Source organism: Phascolarctos cinereus, unplaced genomic scaffold, assembly GCF_003287225.1.
Source record: "Phascolarctos cinereus isolate Bilbo 61053 unplaced genomic scaffold, phaCin_HiC Scaffold_726;HRSCAF=1367, whole genome shotgun sequence".
In the NCBI taxonomy this organism is placed as follows: Eukaryota; Metazoa; Chordata; class Mammalia; order Diprotodontia; family Phascolarctidae; genus Phascolarctos; species Phascolarctos cinereus.
In genome coordinates, this window is record NW_027556098.1 from 186,827,769 (window position 1) to 186,846,376 (window position 18,608).

Consider the following 18,608-nt stretch of genomic DNA (forward strand, 5'->3'; position numbering starts at 1 on the left):
AGGACTGATGAATTCTGAATGCAAATTGAAGCATATTTTTAAACTTTATTTTTATTGTTTTATTTTGGTTGTGCTTTCTTCTGCATGGCTAATATGGACATGTTTTGCATGACTTTGCATGTATAATCAAAATCAAATCACTTGCCTTCTCAAGGAGGGGAGAGGGGTAGGAGGGAGAATTTAGAACTCTAAATTTTAAAACATGATTGTTAAAATTTTACATGGAATTGGCAAATACTTAATGAAATAAATAAAAACAATTTTAAAAATACTATCTCTAGTGAGGAAAGTGCTAAATAAATGTAAGTTCTTATTTCCTTTAAAAATGAGCTTAAATAACTTTATAGGAAAGATCTGACCTTTCCAGTCATTTCAACCCTCTCAATATATGTACTATTTATTTTTCTGGGCTAAATTAGTTTGTACTTTATACTATTTCTTTATAGTTTTTTGTTTTTTCACATGTACTCCCAAGGCATAATTGGCATAGTTGTCCCCTGGAAGTATAAACATAAGATCCAGGGCATTACTAATATGGCTTTGTAAAGTCAAAGCTGTACCAGACCAATTTGATTTCCTTTTCTAACAGTGACAAACCAAGTATGCTGGGGGAATGAATCTATTATAGTTTTACTAATGCTTACGTTTCCATGTGGTATGACTGCCACCACTTCCTATTAGATTTTAGAAACTATACCATCAATGTAATCACTCACCAGGACTCACCAAAGCAGTTTCTTACCACTAGATAGCTGAAATGAGCACCTACACTTTTCTATTTGCAAACAATTCAACAAAGATGAAATGACGACACTGTAAATCATTCTAGGGGACTTACCAGCTGTCTTTAGATTAGACATATACATAAAAATAAACAACTTAGTATTCTATGTGCAAAATGAAATGGGAAGATTTTGGAAGAAGGGGGGAGGCTTTATGAATAACTGTTCATCAAGACTTAAGGCCTTCAAAGGGAGATTTAAGAACAGAGATTTGGTAGCCAAAGAGCTGAGGGTGAAGGGGGTGGTATCCATGATGGTTTAAGCAAACATAAGGAGATGGGAGAGAATGGGCTGAGTAGTATATGGGTAAGTAGTACTATCCTGGTTAGAAAATTGTCTAAAGGGTAGCCACCAACTGAAATGTCAAAGATGGAGTAGAGTCAGACTCAAGGATTCCATACTTAATTTACTTCAGCCATGGACAACTATTAATTTTTGAGTAGGGAAGCAATTACTTTGGTATATTGATTACTCAAATGTATTCAGGGGATAAAGACTTGGGGGAAAGGAGACCAGTTAGGAGACAATAATCCAGGCAAAATGTTAACTGGCATTTATATAACTTTATATACCTCACTGCAACTTAACCTTCTAAGGTAGGTACTATAGGAGTTATCCTGAATTTCTTTCCCAGTAAAAGAGGGATAAGAGGTTAAATGAGTTGCCCACCTTTAGTAAAGAGATCTTCACTCCAAATTTAGCACTGTATCCACTATTCCATGCTGCCCCACAAAAATTCATTAAGGGTCTCAACTAGAGATATAACAGGAGGACATGGATTTTAAGTATTATAAAGAAAAAAAACCCAATAAGCCTCGACAATTGACTGAAGGTAGATGGTGAGAGAGTTGAGTCAGAGGACTTCAGGCTAGCATGACTACAAGGATGACAAAACTATTCAAAGAAATAGGTTAAGATCAACCGCTAGAAAATGTTGCTGAAACATCTGTATGATGACTAACTTTGACAGACTTAGCTCTTCTCAGAAATGCAAGGATCTAAGATGACTCCAACAAGACTCATGATGGAAAGTGCTATCCACATCCAGAAAAAGAACTATGGAGTCTGAATGCAGATTGAAGCATACCATTTGCTCTATTTTTGGTTCTGTTTCTTCTTTTTCATAGTTCCTCTCATTGGTTCTAATTCTTCTCTACAACATGACTAATGTGAAAATGTTTAATATGAACATATATGTAGAGCCTATATCAGATTCCACACCATCTTGAGGAAAGGGAGGGAAAAGAGGGGGAGAAAATTTATAACTCAAAATCTTATGAAAGTGAATGCTAAAAACAAATTTAAAAAAAAAAAAGAAAGAAAATGTTGGTGACCCATTCTCTGGTTTTTAACTTAGCATTTAAGAGTCACAGATTTAGAGCTGGAAAGGGATGCTAGAGATCTTCTAGTCTTCATCATTCACAAACGGGAAGAAAAATAAGGTCCAGATGTTAAGTGATGCTCATTGGCCATACTGGTGGTAAGTAGTAAGGATTCAAAATCCAGGTTCTGATTGCAAATGCACTGCATTTTCCTAGTCTTAAATGGTAAAGGCTAAATGAAGCATTGTCCTAAAGCAACAAGGGTAGAGAGAAGGAACTTTTACCCCAATAAAAATGCCATCTCTATACTTCACACCTAGCAATATTCAAGAGGTAAGGAAGTACTGCCACCCATAGGATCCTGTCCTTATGTCACTTCACTTGACTTCTCCAACCTCCCACAGAGCTGAGTCTGCTCTTCCCTCTGGGTCATCGTTGTCAAAGTGTGGTCTGGGGAACCAGGGACCCATTCAGAAGTCTAAGAGGTCAAAACTACTTCCATAATAATACTAAGACATTTGCATTTGCAATATGGCAGATGTTAACAGATATAACCAATCTAAACAAAAATTCTTGGGGGGTGGGGTTGTGAGGAGGTCCTCAATTTTTAAGAGTTGTAAAAGGGTCCTTAGAGTAAAAATTTGAGAACCAATGCTCTAGATGAGACTGCACCCATTATTACCTACTCCTACCACTGAACAGAAAGATTCACTACTTAGGCTACTTATTTATAAACACTTCCCTAAATAAACTCCTGAACACACCAAGAAGTCTGTTGGTAACATTACCCAAGAATCAAAGGCTGAACAGGAGTTTCTCAAGTTTTCAGACACTCCAAAAATTATCTTTTTGTGTCAGTGCTTTTCGACTCAAGAGCATTAAAAATATTTTTTAGACATTACTAGCACAGTGGATAAAGGATGCTACCTCGTCATCATGCACCCATTCTCACTTAAAACTGTATATTTATCATCTGAAAAATTGGTACTTTAGTACTTTTATCAAAAAAAGCAGATGTGATGACGTCAGTCCAATTTCCTTCACGCTCTCAATGTTTAACTTTGAAAGGGTTTTCTTATGGTCTCCTACTTCTCATTAAAATGTCTAAATTACTAATAACTTGTATGTGTTGGATGGCAGGGGAGATGAGCAGGAGGAAGGAAGGAATAGGGTAGAAATAGTAAAAACAAGGATGACCCAATTCCGCAGGAAGACCTTGAGAGTTCCTCCTAGTATAGCTCAGTAACTTTGGGGCTACCCCAGTGACCTGAACAATGAAATTTATCTCAAACATATTAATAATGACAAAATCAACACTGAGAGTCAACAAGACTCTTGTGTCAATGTTTATATTATACTATCAAAGTTACAAGTTAGAATTCCTCCTGTTAACAATTGAAGTAAATGCTTCTGGAGATCACAGAGATCTTTGGGTGTTTGATGAAATATCTGTCGTACGAAACCAAAATCTATGAATAAATTTAATAAACTGAAAATCTGCCTAACTTCTTGCACCAGGGTGAGCTGTCAAAACTTACTGTATTATTGAAACACAGGCTCTTGCCTCCAGGTCAGAATTGTGTATTCTAAACAATTCAGAATGTATAGTAATAAACACAGCTGCAGAAAGCACAAAAGATCTTTATTTACCGAAGTCATAACAAGTTTTTCTTTATTCCTATTTCGAGCTTGCTCTATTATTAGATTTTTTGCATAAAACTGAATATAGAATTTATTTCTTTTAAATTAGGGTTCCCATTAATTGAAGTCTTACTGTATGTGACAAAGTAAAGGATACATTGCTAGGGGAGAGGATAAGAGTCACAACCATAAGCAAATTCAGAAGAACAAAATTCTTTAATTAAGGGGAATAGGAGTTGAAGTGATAACGATTTCCCCCTCATCATCCACAAGATTCAGCAAATAGGTGGCACTATGAAACCCTGAACAAAGAATATAACCACACTGGCAATATAAGTTAATGACATTAAAAGAATGCTTTTAACAAAAGGATAAATTTAGGGAAAGCATCTAGTGACATAATCATAGGTAACTGATCTTATTAGCACCAAATGTTTTGTCTTCAAGTTACAAGGTTCTTAAGAGCAAATCTCCTGCCCCACACATTTTACAATTCCCCATGCTTAATACTCCCTACAATGGTAACCTGACATTTGTCTATCAATAACAAGAGCTACATTTTAAAAATGTAATTCTCCATATAACGAAAGTCAGAAATAGAGGAGTAAATCAGGTTTTAATATTTAACTTTGGAAGCAAATACATATGTGATGGTCACCAAATCAAAAATATTTGCTAATTACATTTTTAGTGTTTCTAAAATAGACTGAATAAAGAGATTTTTTATCAACTGGCTTCTTAAAATTCCCTTCCACTGAAGTATTGTCATAGCCTAAGTATTTTCTCATTAGATGGGTACGTCTAACTCCGCAAACTAATTTACAAATTTAAGTGATTAATTCACTAAGAGAAGCACAATGGATATAACAAATTCCTAATACAGTACTTCTGAGGCTTAGTATCTAAAAACAATTCTGACACTGTCATATCAACAAATTCATTCAGTTTTTTGGGGGAGAATTACTTCATCAGTAAGATAAAGGCAGTGGGGCCAGATAATTCTAAGGTCCTCTACATCTCTGCATAGACCTATCTTTAGTATTTTCCTTAAACATTTCACATATGTAACATTTAGGTATGTAAAAAGCTTTCTTCACAACTCTGTGGCAGGTAGTACAAACATAATTTCTCCTTAAGCAGAGAAAAATATTGTGAGAAGTTAAATGAGTTATCCAGTCAAATTCAGTAAATTTGAGATGGGATTTGGACTGACTTATACATTACCACTATGCTCTTCAAGGATCACTAAAAGTTACCTTATGTCTATTTACGGCAAATTTTTCCCCACTAAATATTCTGTGTTCTACATGTAGAATAGGCTTTCACTATTTGTTGCTTACTTTTCTATGTTCTCATTAAACAAATCGCATCCACTCCTGTTTCTTAACCCTGATCTAAGGTACCTCTACAAATCAGCCATTCTCTCTAAAATAGTCATTTAGGAAGCTCTATTTAACATTTCTTGAAACACCCCTCAACAGCATTGATAGCTCTGTTGCAAGAACACATCAATCAATATAAACAAAACTTTATTAAGCCCATACTATGTGCCAGGCATCGTGCTAAGTGCTAGAGATACAAAGAGGCAAAATAGTTCTCATGCTCAAGTTTACAATATAACAAAGGAGAACATGCAAATACATACAGATCAAGTTATATACAGAATAGAGAACAATTAACAAAAAGAAGGCCCTAGAAGTAAGAGGGACTGGGGACAAATCTCAGTATAGAAGGGATTTTAATTGAGACTTAAAGGAAGCCAGGGAGGTCAGGAGACTGAGTACAGAAAGGAAAGCATCCCATGCATGCCAGACAGAAGAAATACCAGGAGAAATAGAGTATCTTGTTCACCGATCAACAAGAAGGCTAGTATTACTGGATCTAGGAACATGTGACAGGAAGTAAAGTATACAGACTGGAAAGGTAGAAGGTAGCTAAATTATGAAGGGCTAAGAATGCCAGACAGCATTTTGTATTTGATCCTGGAGACAACAGGAAATAGTTTTATGAGTAGGGAGGGTGACTCGGTCATTGCTGAGCTTTAGGAAAATCACTTTAGTGGCTGGGAGGATGTTAGTGGTGAGACAAGGCAGGCAGACCCACCAAAACAGGCTATTTCAACAGTGCGGTTATAAGCGACGAAGGCCTGCACTATAGTGGCAAAACTTCACAGAATCTGTTTGAACATGAATAATGATCCCTTCTACAATATACCCAATATATAGTGAGTTGTGGACTTTTAGTATGGGAGAAGCCATGTGCATGGAGCAGTCCATTTTACTTAGAGCTAAAAATTTCAAATTTCTCTAGATATTATTTCTATACATTTTTCTGAGTCATTCTCGGAGTCGATTTAAGCAAGTAATGAAACTGGTCGATGACATTTTTAGTGAAAATAAAGAGACTATAGATGTCTTATGTATTCAAACTGTTTCTGGAAGCAATTCCAAAAAAGGAAATCCAGAAATATTTTGGTCAATAGCTGCATCATTGGATTCCAAGGAGACCAGTAAATACAAAACTTATTTCGTTTTTGTAAATTTTAGAATATTTGGAGCTGATTCAGACACTTCAGATAACATGCATACATTTCAGATAAAGAATTCTTCATTATAAAATTCTCCCTTTTTCTAGGTTTTATCTTTTTTTTAAGTGCCTTATTTTCTTAATTTCAAATTTAACAGAAAGTACTAGTTTAATTCTGCTGTTAATTCCATTCACAAATTTAAGTTGAAATTTTCAACTAATACTATTCAGGAATGTTAGTTTTCATCTATGAGGTATTATCAGTTCAGTCAATGTATGAAAACTTAATCTTAAACATTCAGAAATGTCTCAAGGTTACCCACTTAATAATTTATACCAACAAACTAAACCTTAAAAATAAAACACGATTAGTTTTATAATTTCAAGTTTTATTTTCCAATCAGGATAAACAAAGGGGAAAAAAAACTACTAACCAAGGAAGCATGAATCATGCAATACAATTATTCAGAGAAAAGAGGGTCTCGAAATAAATTACATAATCAAGTGTCAGACTTCGTAGACAAAAAAGACAAACTCGAAGAGCGTGCAGTTGCTATTCTCTTTCCTGTTTTTTGTTCTTTAACATTTGTCATTTGTTTGCCCTCCTACCCCTCAAAATACACATGGACTGATGTGTAAAAGGGCTGAACACATGCTGCCCTTCACCTCATGAGCAACGCTTAAAGCAAATGATAGAAATAACTAAAACTTGCATGCTTTAGGAAAGCACATTTTAAAGAAAACTAGATTCAAGATGCAGTAAATTAACACCAGGGGGCACCACTATGCTGTTGGTATACTAATCAAGCCTCTGGCTTCACATGCGTAAACTTTTCTGAAAATCGGTTATTATAAGTATCCACAATGTTTTTAATAAGATTACAGCAGTAAATATAGAACAGACTGACTTCTGTGGCCATACATTAGCTAAACAAGGTTCCCCCCCACCTGTTTTTTCTATTCTAGTCTATTCTCTTGTTTTGTTCTTTTTTTCTTCTGTTGGGCCAGTACCATTCAGCCTACCTCTTTATGGCACAAGATTACAAAATTGCCCATTCATGAATCTTGCTTTCCAGTTAGCATTCTTCATTAGGGAAGGGGAAAAGATATGAAGTTTTACTTCAACCAGTATTTACTAAATGCCTACAATGTGTCTAGGCATGCTGGTGTCTATTATTAACCAAATAATCAATGACATTTTCTGCTAAAAATTAATTTTATTTGGCTAAATTTGAAAGCAGACATCCAAGAAAAAAAATTAGAATGTTCTAAAAATGGTCTTCAGAAATATGAAATAAGATTTATTTAGACTACTCAAAATAGTCCTTGATGTCCAAGTCAGGCACTGGAAATAACCAGTATGAAATGGTTACTTGAAAGACCCAATACTACAAGAGAACAACAGTATTCAAATTACGGGACAGGGAACAAGGGAGAGAGGACTCAAAAAAGAGACAAAAGAAAACATACGATTGTACTAAGGCCAGTAATTCAAGTACTGAATTCTGTTGCTGGGAAAAACAAAACAAAAAAAAATCACAGTAACAGCACAAAACTACAGTGAAGTATTTACATACAAAGTATACAAACACATCATGCAAAAGTTACTGTATCAGTATTAGAAAAATACTCCATGTGGCTCGATTTTATTCCTGCTCTTTGAGTCGGGCTTTGAAGGAAGGAAATACTTAACCAAATACATCTTCTAACTCATCAATGCTTCCTAATGCACACTGGGCAAAGTAAGTAAGAACACAGTTAAGTGTTGAAAGACACTGGATTCGAAACTGACAATATGCCAAGCTTCTGGCTGTTTTTATTCCAGTAAGAAAAATCTCGGCAAGTTCCAGAACTGGAAGGGGCTATCCCATCATAAATTCCCAATAAAGACTACAAAAATAAGCTATTATGAAACCTGTGAAAATAAAGACTTCTGGGTGTAGGCACTTAGATCCTTATTTTTTAATTTACACTCCGCGTCTAAACCAATTCGAAACTGGATTCTCCCCAACAGTGTCCTTTTGTAATTATCAATTTAATGTAGGATTTACACTTATGAAATGCCAGGGATTTATAAACACAAAGCGAAGCAAATAAATTCTTCAACATGTAAGCTCCTTAAGGTTCCTTCTCTCCAGTTTCAAAGTTCCTAAGGATAAATCTACCAAAGATGAAGTTTTCGTGGAGACAAGGTTACCCTCCCCATCCCTCCCCCTCAAAATACTAAAATTCCAGGGAATTATAATAAATTATTTAAAATTAAAGCTACTTAGGGTTTCCTTTCTCCAGTTTCAAAGTTCCTAGTGATAAATTAAAAGTTTTTGTGGTGACAAGTTTACCCCCAAGTAATCACAGAATGTTAAGAGTTGGAAAAGACCCAAGAGGCTGTCTAGTCCAGCACAAGTTAATTGCCCATGGTCACACAGCTATTTATGTCTCTGCATTTTTTATTTTGCTAGCGTTACATTCTAAGGGATTTTTCGGTTGATTTCTCCTTTAAAATGGGGCTCGGGACACAGCTTAAGACGAACGTCCTATATTTTTAATAGATACATGTAGCACTGGTTTTGAGGCCCAGCTCGGGGCCCGCGGGGGTTTGTGTCTTGTCTCCCTGGGCATTAGGCCGGCCAGGCCCACGTGAAGCGGCCCCCACCCGAGACTGCAGTGAGGAAGCGCCTCCACGTCACGCTCGCCCCGCCCTCACTGCGGCCTCGCCAGGGCCCGGGCCCCTCGTGCTCCTCACCTGGGAGGGGAGGAGCTGGCCGGGATCCTAGGCTGGAAAGGGGAGGACGGAGGGAGGGTCCCAGGCGCAGCCCCTCCCCCGTCTCCGCTCGTCTTTCTGCCACCTTCAGAACAAAGCGAGGGAGCCACGCCGCAGCTCCGGGCGCCGCCAGGCGAGCCCCCGCCCTCTCCCGCATTTCGTCCCCTGAACCCACCCATTCCTCCCACGTGAATCCTCGGCTCACGGGCATCTTCCCCCACCTCGGTCAAACCGCCCCCCGATCGATCTTCCATTAGGATGGGATAACAAAATGATCGGGGCCCCCTCCCAGGGCTCAGGCGGCAGGGGGGCCCCCACGGCCGTTACCCTTCTAGCCATTTTAAGCTAATAAAAGGCGGGTTTGCCGTCCCCGGACCTCCTCCACTCAGGCTGCAGCGGGGCTTTAAAGCAAAGCCGGTCTCCGCGTGGAGCCAGCTAGGCAGGGCTGCGCCCTTACCGCGGCCTCCCCCAGCGACCACCCCACCTTCCCCCCTCCTGCTCGGCCGCCGCCGCCGCCGCCCCCGCCCCTCCCCCGGCCGCCGCAGCTTCCCTCCGGCTCTGAGAAGGGGAGCAGCCCGAGAGCCGGGGCCCCGCCGGCCGGCGAACGGCCACCCCGGCCAGCGCGAGCCCCTGGGCGCACGTGAAGGGCAAAACAGCTCCGCGCACCGCCCGCCGCTCTGCCGCCCTCTCCCACGCCGCCGCTGTCTCCAGCAGCTGGGACGGACGGAGGGGGAGGAAAGCCGTAGCCCGGCTACCCAACACCCTCCCAGCCCCCGGGGACCCGGCCGAGGATCCCCGGTTCTGCCGCCCGCTTCCACCCCCCGCGGTCCCGGGACTCGCGGTCTCTGTAGTGGATGGGGCCGGTTCTGGGGGAGGGAATGTAAACAAATCGGGGTTTTATAGTTACCTCACACTCGAGTGCCGTGTGCATCTCCTCTCCGCTCGGTACCAAACCCGGGCTGCACTAAAGAGCGTATTCATCAAAACCAGCTGCGCTAGCTGCGTCGAGGCGGCATGCCCGCCCCACGCTCGGCTACGCTGCCGGCGTACAAAGCCCCGCTCAATCACCCGCGCAGCCGCATCCCCGTTCTCGGGTGAAGGCTACGCTACTGGCGTACACATAACTTCTCCGCCATTCACCTTGGGAACGCCGGTTACGTACAATAGCTCACGGAGTCTTCGTTAGTAGGCGGAGCCAAATAGAAAGCAGACTCTACGCTAAGTACGCAGCCCATGCTCCACGCTAGTTTTGTTCTTAGGAAGGCACTGCCCCCGAGAGGCTGGGGGTGGCTTGTAGGGCTATTTGAAACGCATGCGTAAAATGCCCTTTGCCACTTGACAATTGTTATGAGGTTGGAACACTGGCAACGGCTTTCCCTGACATCTTTTTTTTTTTTTAAGAAAAACAAAAAGGAAGGTGAGAGGCCATCAGATGCCTCTGCAAAAATCACGGAGAAAGAGCAGTAATCTGTGGTTGCCAAAGTGGATGACAGTGGGTATGACAGATTTTGCTGTTATGATAGTCTTTTATAACTATGCTCAGGATTCCCCCAAATAAGGGGCCTTTCCAGGCAGCCTGACAGAAATGAAAGAGTTCTGGTTCTGGAGTCAAAGGATCAGATTTCAAATTCTGTCTAATGCCTGTGTGAGCTTGGGTAAGTTACTAGTCAGGTGTCAGTTTCTTCATCTGTAAAATGGTAAGAGTTGGAGTAGATCGTCTGTAGTTTTAAGTACACGATTGTGACGGTTTCCCTCTCTATTCAGCTTCCTCCAGGAAAAACTCAAGGCACAGCCCTAAGACCCACCAAAAAAACGTTTATTTTGCACTTATTATTAGGGATAAAAATGCAAAAGTATGCCAGCCCCTGTCTTCACCGGATGTATATGGTAGCTGGGAGTTAAAACATGCTCATGAGTAAGTAAACACAAGATAGACACAAATTATTCAAAATGAGAAGAAACTAAGAATAGGGAATCTATTCTGTAAAGTACTCTTAAGGTTTCAGGTATTTGAATTAAGCTTTGAAGGTGTTCCAAGAGGAGAAGAAAATGAGGGAGAAATATGGGGACAGACTACAAAGGCACTGAGTTGGGAAGATGGAGTGTTTTGTACATTGAACAATAAAGAGATAAGTTTAACTGGAGTGCTGGACTTGGAATCAGGAAGACCTGGGTTCCAATCCAGGATCAATCACTTACTAGTTTCATGACCTTGGACAAGTCATTTAACTTCTGTCTGCCTCCATTCCCTCATTTGTAAAGTTGGTATAATAATAGTACCTACTTCCCAGAAGTGTAGTGAGGATCAAATAAAATATTTGTAAAGTTTTGCAAACCTTAAGGTTGTTCCGTAAATATTGGCTATTGTGTTCAGGAGGACAAGGAAGAGGACAAAAAGGAGGAAGAGTAATGCCTAATCAATTGGGAAAGATAGGTTGACTCTAGATTATGAAGTACTTTAAATGCTGAAGAGAGTTAACATTTTATCTTAGAGACAATGGACAACCACAGTAATTTTATGGGCTGAGAAGTGATATGGTCAAACCTTAGGAATATCAGCTTGTCAGCTGTGTAAGAACTGATTTTGAGGGAGTCTGATTGGATACAGGGAGACTGCTTAACAGGCTAGAGGTGATGAGGATCTGAACTCATGGTTGTGGTGTGAGTAGAAAAAATAAGACAGACTCAAGAGATGGTACCCAAAGTAGCTCCACCTCCGCCTAGCTTCTCATGCCCTCTGTCCATCACCTGGCTTGATTGACCCCTCTTCTTACTCCCCCCAATCCAGGCTTCTGCTCCAGCCATGTAGTTCTGTTTGCCTGTCCCTTTGCATAACTTGTTTATTCATGTCTTCATTCCTGTGTACATACCATACCCACAGAAGCATTTTTTTTCTGCCTCCTCTTTACCAATTCAGAGCCCTTTACCACTTTCAAAAAGCTGGCTCTGAAGTCCTTTCATCATTAAACCCTTGATTCAATTGTGTTTGCTGCATATTGCCACTCATCTATGTTACTTTCTCATATCTCTATGTGTTGTTCTATATCCAGTTCTATCCCTGACTTTTAAGTTCTTGCTATGTCATATGTTTCTTTAGTATGCCTGCATAAGGCACATATTGTGATACTTAATAAGAGATGACCAACTTTTCAGCACACCATTTCTCATTTCATCTTTTTCCTCTGTGGTTAAACTCAACCTTTTCTCCATATTTATTTCCAACTTTCTGTGAAATGAAGGGGTCCAATTCAATGGCCTTTAAAGTCCCTTTCAGCTCTAAATCTATGATCTTATTTTATATCAGTTTTCTTTATTCCAATTCAACAAGTTCAAAATTCAGTTTAAGAATCTGAAACTAGTTTGCAGAAGTTACTACTGCATTTGAGGCAGCATAGACTACAGGGAGGCCATCTGAGAATCAAAAGGATTTGACTTCCAAAGAGAGCTAATGAAAAGGGAATGCTCCATATGTACAAAAATATCGATAGCAGCTCTTTATGTTGCAGCAAAGAACTTAAAACAAAGTGGCACCCTTTAGTTGGGGAATGGATGAACAAATTGTGGTATATATGTATAATATTATATTGATGAAAACTAATGAAAAAGGGTGATTTCAGGGAAACCTAGGAAGATTTATATGCATTAATACAGAGTGAATTGAGCAGAACCAGGAGAATAATTGATATAGTAAAGACAGCATTGTGAAGCAAAATGACTCTGAAAGACTTAAGAAATCTGATTGATGCAATGATCAACCATGACTCCAGAGCAAAGTGACTTGTGGGTCAGACAGTTAGTAAATCTCTAACATGGGATTTGAACCCAGATCCTCCTAACTCCAAGTCCAGTGCCCTATTCACCGTACCACAATTCCCCTCCAACTAATTTATAAACTCCTTGAAGGTAGGAACAAAGTCTTATGTATCTTTATACTCATCTTATTATCTAGTTCACTACTTTGACAGTACATGTTTGTTAGCTCAACTATTTTCTAAATAAATTGAGATAAAAGCTATCATTAATTCTGTCTTACTGACATTGAAAATGAGATACAAAGAATGACTTGCTCAAAGCACCGCGAGCTTTGGGGCAGTCATATGTAAAAGTCAATTTATTGGAAGTTAAATTTCCAGAATTTAGCAGTCTTCTGATATAGCTAAATGAATGAAAAAAACTTCTATTAAGCACTTATTATGCACCAAGCACTGTACTAAGTGCTAGGTATACAAACAGAGAAAGTTAGATGATCCCCACTCCCAAGGAGTTCCTACTGCGATGGGGGAGACAACTAAAAGAAAGCTTACCTACAGGGCAGTCAACAAGACCTGGGGTCCTTAGGTTACATCAGTGGGTTTGATTAAAGTGCCAGAAGTCAGTAGGCCACAGAGGCGGGGGGGGGGGGGGGGGGGTGGTAAGGCCTGGAAGCTCTTAGGAGGCACTAGCAGGGCAGATGAGAAGATCTGGTGGTTCTTCATCTCACCCAAAGAAATAGAGTTGGTGAATACCACCCTATCTAAGATATGTGAGGAGTTAATAGGTCGTGTAACAACATCACTTCAGAGAGGGAATATGAGAGAGGGAGGATGGTAAGATAAAAAGATAGTCCTGGACTGGGTGTCAGGAGACCTAGACATTAACCGTATGAGCTCGACCTGGAGTTCTTAGCCATTTTTGTGTCATGGCTCTCCTTTCACAATCTGGTGAAATCAATGGATTTCTCAAGATAATGTTTCAAATGCATAAAGTATGTAGGATCACAAAGGAAACCAATCATGCTGAAATACGGTTATTAAAATATTTTTCAAAAACAAGTTCACTGACCTCATATTAAAGACCTCTGATCTAGGATTCAATTAGCCTCATGCCTTAGTTTCCTTATCTGTATAAGAACCTTAGATAAGCACAAAGATCCCTTCCAGCTTTAATTCTCTATGAGTGTAATTACATGTGAAATTGCTTCAAATCTTCCACACATTTTGTCTATGTAGGAACTGCTTAAATTAAAATTGTTTTCCATTTATTTAAATTTTGCATTCTGTAAGTCTACTTCCATATGAAGCAATATGTGAATTCAGAATCTTAGGGAATTATAAAGATCTACTTAGCATACGTAGTGGGAGTTAGCACTGGTATCATGACTTCATTCCTGGGTCCTTTCCTGTGAAGGAGACAGGATGTGACTAAGGGAAGTCACTGTTATAGAGAGACCTGCTATTTTCTTCAGTATGATTAAGTGTGAAAGGAGTTTTTAAAATCTGTATTGAAGTACAAAATAAATAATCATTCACAAAGAACTGACAATATTTCATTAAAAGTTACATCAGGAATTTCATGCTGCTCATTAGTAATATCACTGTTGTTGTTTTTTTAATCACATAGTTTAAGAGCAATTGTTTGAATTGTTAGCGAAGAAGCAATGACCAGAGCTACAAATGAATATTCCCTTAGAGGAAAAAAAAATTTCTTATACTTACCTTCAATTTAAATTCCAAATTTAGATAGCCAAGAAAATGTTGGCCAGAGCCATAACTAGAGAGGAGCCAGAAATTTAGAGGACAACACAGAATCTACTGAATTTAGCACCTATGAGCAAAAATACAATTGTTGAACAAAAAAAGCTATAACAATAATTTATAACATTTATATAATGCTTACTATGTGTCAGTCACTGTGCTAAGTGCTTTACAGTTATTATCTCATTCAATCCTCACAACAACCCCAGGAGGTAGGTACTATTATTATCCCTGTTTCACAGATGAGGAAACTGAGGCAAACAAAGGTTAAGTGACTTGTCGAGGGTCACACCACTAGGAAGTGTCTGAGGCCAAATACAAGCACAGATTTTCTTTGCTCCAGGCCTGGTACTCTATCTGCTGCACCACCTAGTGCCTGCAAGAAGACTAACAGATGGGCCAAAGATCTTCCCCAGATTGCTAGAGCACCCCAACTGTTTTCTTGTCTCTTGCCAAGGGCACAAAAATCAAAATTACTGGTCCAGTTTTGTTCATACATGAAGATTATAAAACAAGGTGAACCTGGCTATTGATCATGGAGATAGGTAGCTGGGGCTTTTCACAGTTTGTAGGGATTCTTTAGAGCAGCTCACTGCTCAATTGAAAGCATTGTAAAAATATCGTCAGTTCTGGCAGGAGTGACTGTGTGTGTGTGTACCTAATAGAAACAAGGGTTTGCATACTTCTGGAAAAGGGTTTATGAAAGTAGTCAAAGATTGGTGTTTATACCTCTCAGGTATTTATTATTTGTAATCTAGCTGTTTACATCTTTTTCTCTTTCCTATTAGCTCTCTATAATATACTTTTGTTGTTATGACCCTGCACTGCAAAAATGGAGAGACAAGACAATGTGTAAAAGGCAGTCAGATGTAATTGAAAGGTTGGAGTTTGGAGTTAGAGAACCTGGATTCAAATTCTGATTATGATACCTGCAACCTGTGTGACCTTGGGCAAGTCAGTTTCCTCAACTACGAAATGAAAAGGTTGGAGCAGATAAATATTGACCCCTGAAGATCCTTCCAGCTCCAAACCTATGATTCTTTCAACAGATAAAGAGGGCAGCTATCTATGAGGTATAATTAAAGGGGCATTTTGAAGGTCCCTGCCTGAAGAGCATTGAAATTTCATAATGAATTTAATTACAGATAAATTTAAATCCCAGTGGCATCACTTACTACCTGTGTAAGCCTTGGTAAGTAATCCACTTAACCTGTTAGGGTCTCAGTTTCATCAGTTGTAATATGAAGAAGTTGGATGAGATAGCCTTTAAGGACCCTTCTAGTCCCAGAATTATGATCCTATGGCCTGCCTTGATAATGCCTAAAATGCCGCAGTTACGCCTTCCTTAAACTCAGCAGGGCCTTGATAAAATCATATTGACTCTGGTGCTTCCACTTGACCTACTGAATCAAACATAAACTATGTCTGGCATTCCTCCAAAATCTGCCTCCAGCTTGCCTTTCCAGACTTCTGTCACCCTGCTCCTTTCATTCTCCTGTGATTTCTCCTCCTTTGAAGTTTCCATTCTTGCCAAACTGGTTCTGCTCACTTCACTCTTCATCAACTCATACAAGTCTTCCCAGGTTTCTCTGAATGCGTTTCTTTCAACATTTTTTATGACACAATGATATTCTAAGATATTCATATCCCATATTTTGTTCCACCATATCCCAATTACTGGGCACCACCTTGTTTCCAGTTTTTTGCTACAACAAAAAGCACTGCTATAAATGTACACAATCCTCCATCTCTCTTGGACTCAGGTTCCCCATAGTTGTGAATCAGTAGAAACCCCCCTAAATTAGGTTAATCTTTTACAATTAACAGCTCATCAAAAAATTTTCCAGGAGTTAATTGCTATCCCTAATCCAGTCAAAAGCAATCCTTCTCCTGAGGAAGAGGTAGGATATGGTCACACTAGGTAAATGAGAGATAACAAGGAAAAAAGGAAGGGGAGGGGTCAGGAAGAAGAAACTAAGGACAATAAAGACAAATGTCTTACAAGCTCATAATTTTGCAGCCGTCCTGTTCACAGTGGCCTCAAAGTCCATTTAATCCAGCTCCTTCTCTTTAGAGATGAAAGAACTGAGGCTCCAGAAGTTAAGTTACTTGTCTAAGCCCACATACATGGTATTTGAAGTAGCATTTGAATCCAGGTCCTCTGATTCCAGAGCTAGTGCTCTGGACTACACCAGACTATACATTCTGCCTCCAGGATAAAGAAAAAGTTCGTGTGATTGTGACTCTCCAAGTAGATACTCCATAAGTTATGGAGACCAGGATGGATGCTTGGCAATCAGCCACTCAGGATTTACTTTGTGTAGTAATTATGCCTAAAGAATAACTGCAAAACACAGATCTTTCCTAAATGAGCAAATGAAGGACATTGTGTATCAACACGTAAGCTCTAAAAATCTCCCAAATAAAAGACTTTATGGATAATCACATTTAGACTTTTCTCTCCCTCCAAATGCATAAATCGAGGAAGCATAGCATCCTATGTTCAGCCTTTCTTCTTCTAAGAAGCTGGTATAATATTTTAGGAGATTCACATCTAGTCAGGAATATTCAATAGCTGGCAGGTACTTTACAAGCCTTTTGTGAGGGGCTTTCACCTTTAGTATTCTGAATTCATCACTTTGAGTTTCATCCCAAATCACAGTATCAGACTGTCCTGGTGAAATGAGGTGCTTAAAAATGTTTGTTTTCAAATATTAAGATGGTATATGGTCCATGGCAGCTAGGTAACACAGTAGATAGAACAAGGGGCTTGTAATCAGGAAGACTCATCTTCATGAGTTCAAATCTGGCCTCATATACTTACTAGCTATGTGACCCTGGGCAAGTCTCTTCATCCTGTTTGCCTCAGTTTCCTTATGTATAAAATGAGCTGGAGAAGGAAATGGGAAACCACTCCAGTATCTTTGCCAAGAAAACCCTAAGTGGGGTCAGAGAGTGTCAGACACTACAGAAAAACAATCTGCATTAAAAAAAGGAACTTCCTACACTAAGTTTCGAAATCACAGGCTCACAGATCTTCCACATTCTGTAGTAATTATAGATCATGCAAAAGTAACTATGTGTAGATAAAGATATTGTGTGCATATAATTTAAAAATGAAGATATGCAAATACAATAGTTTTTTGTCACAAAAAAATCCTTAAAGAATTATAGAATCATAAAGAATTATAGAATCATTTGATTTGGGAGTTGGAAGGGACCTTAGGACTCGTGTAATTCAACCATCTTATTTTGCAGAAACAATCCAAGAGGTGAATACGCACAAAAATATTTATAGCATCACTTTTTGTTAGAACAACAACAACACTTAAAACAAAGTGGTACCAATCAATTGGAGAATGGCCTAATAAATTGTAACGTATATAATGGGATATTATTGTGTCATAAGAAGTGGTAAAAGGAATGATTTTAGAGAAATTTGGAAAGACTTGGTATGAACCAATGCAGAGTGAATTGAGCAGAAGAGAAAAACAATGTATACGATGACCAAAACACATAAAGGAAAAAATAAAAAACTTTGAAAAACTTTGGAACTCTGATCAACGTAATAACCAATCACAGCACCAGGCTTCCCTGCTCACATGCCTTCTCCCTCAGCTCCTTCAGGCCTACTTCTCTCACTAGTGAGTTCTTCCCTAAACCTCCATTTTGAGGAAAGGCCCAAACCAGCCATTCTTCAATCTCATGACTGCCATCATTTCTCATCCCTTTTATGTGTTGTCTGCCCCTTTAGAATAGCTTGAATTTGCATCTCTAAAGTTTAGCACAAAGCCTGAAACTTAGGGAGAAAGGGCTTAATAAATGCTCATTGATTTGTCTCCAGAAGACTAATGATGAAACATGCAGCCCATCTCTTCGTGGTGAGCAGATGGATCACTTCCAGACAATCTGTACAACAAATTGATTTTGTCTGACTATTTTTTTTTTGTTACAAGGAAGAGTTTTATTGGAGGAGGAAGGGAAGGCAGATTTAGAGAGGAAAGAAAGTTAAAGATAATAATGATTCTATTAAAAAGGAAGGAAAAAAAAGAAACATTTTAAA

General features: G+C 39.2%; 1 protein-coding gene across 5 annotated transcripts in view; it reads right to left on the minus strand.

Annotated features, from left to right (window-relative positions):
• SLC39A10 (solute carrier family 39 member 10) overlaps positions 1-18,608 on the minus strand; it is a 143,390-nt gene that overhangs the window by 42,507 nt on the left and 82,275 nt on the right. The window contains exon 1 of one of the 5 annotated variants that reach the window (XM_020993523.2): positions 9,940-10,098. The exons of 2 other annotated variants lie outside the window; for them this stretch is intronic. Coding sequence is in view for 2 of the 3 variants with exons in the window: in XM_020993521.2 (XP_020849180.1) it covers positions 9,015-9,243 (229 nt within the window). In the remaining variant the exon portion in view is untranslated. Of the gene's footprint in view, positions 1-9,014; positions 9,477-9,939; positions 10,099-18,608 lie in introns of those variants that run through there. 2 more of the 5 variants (XM_020993521.2, XM_020993522.2) reach the window with 2 other exon arrangements.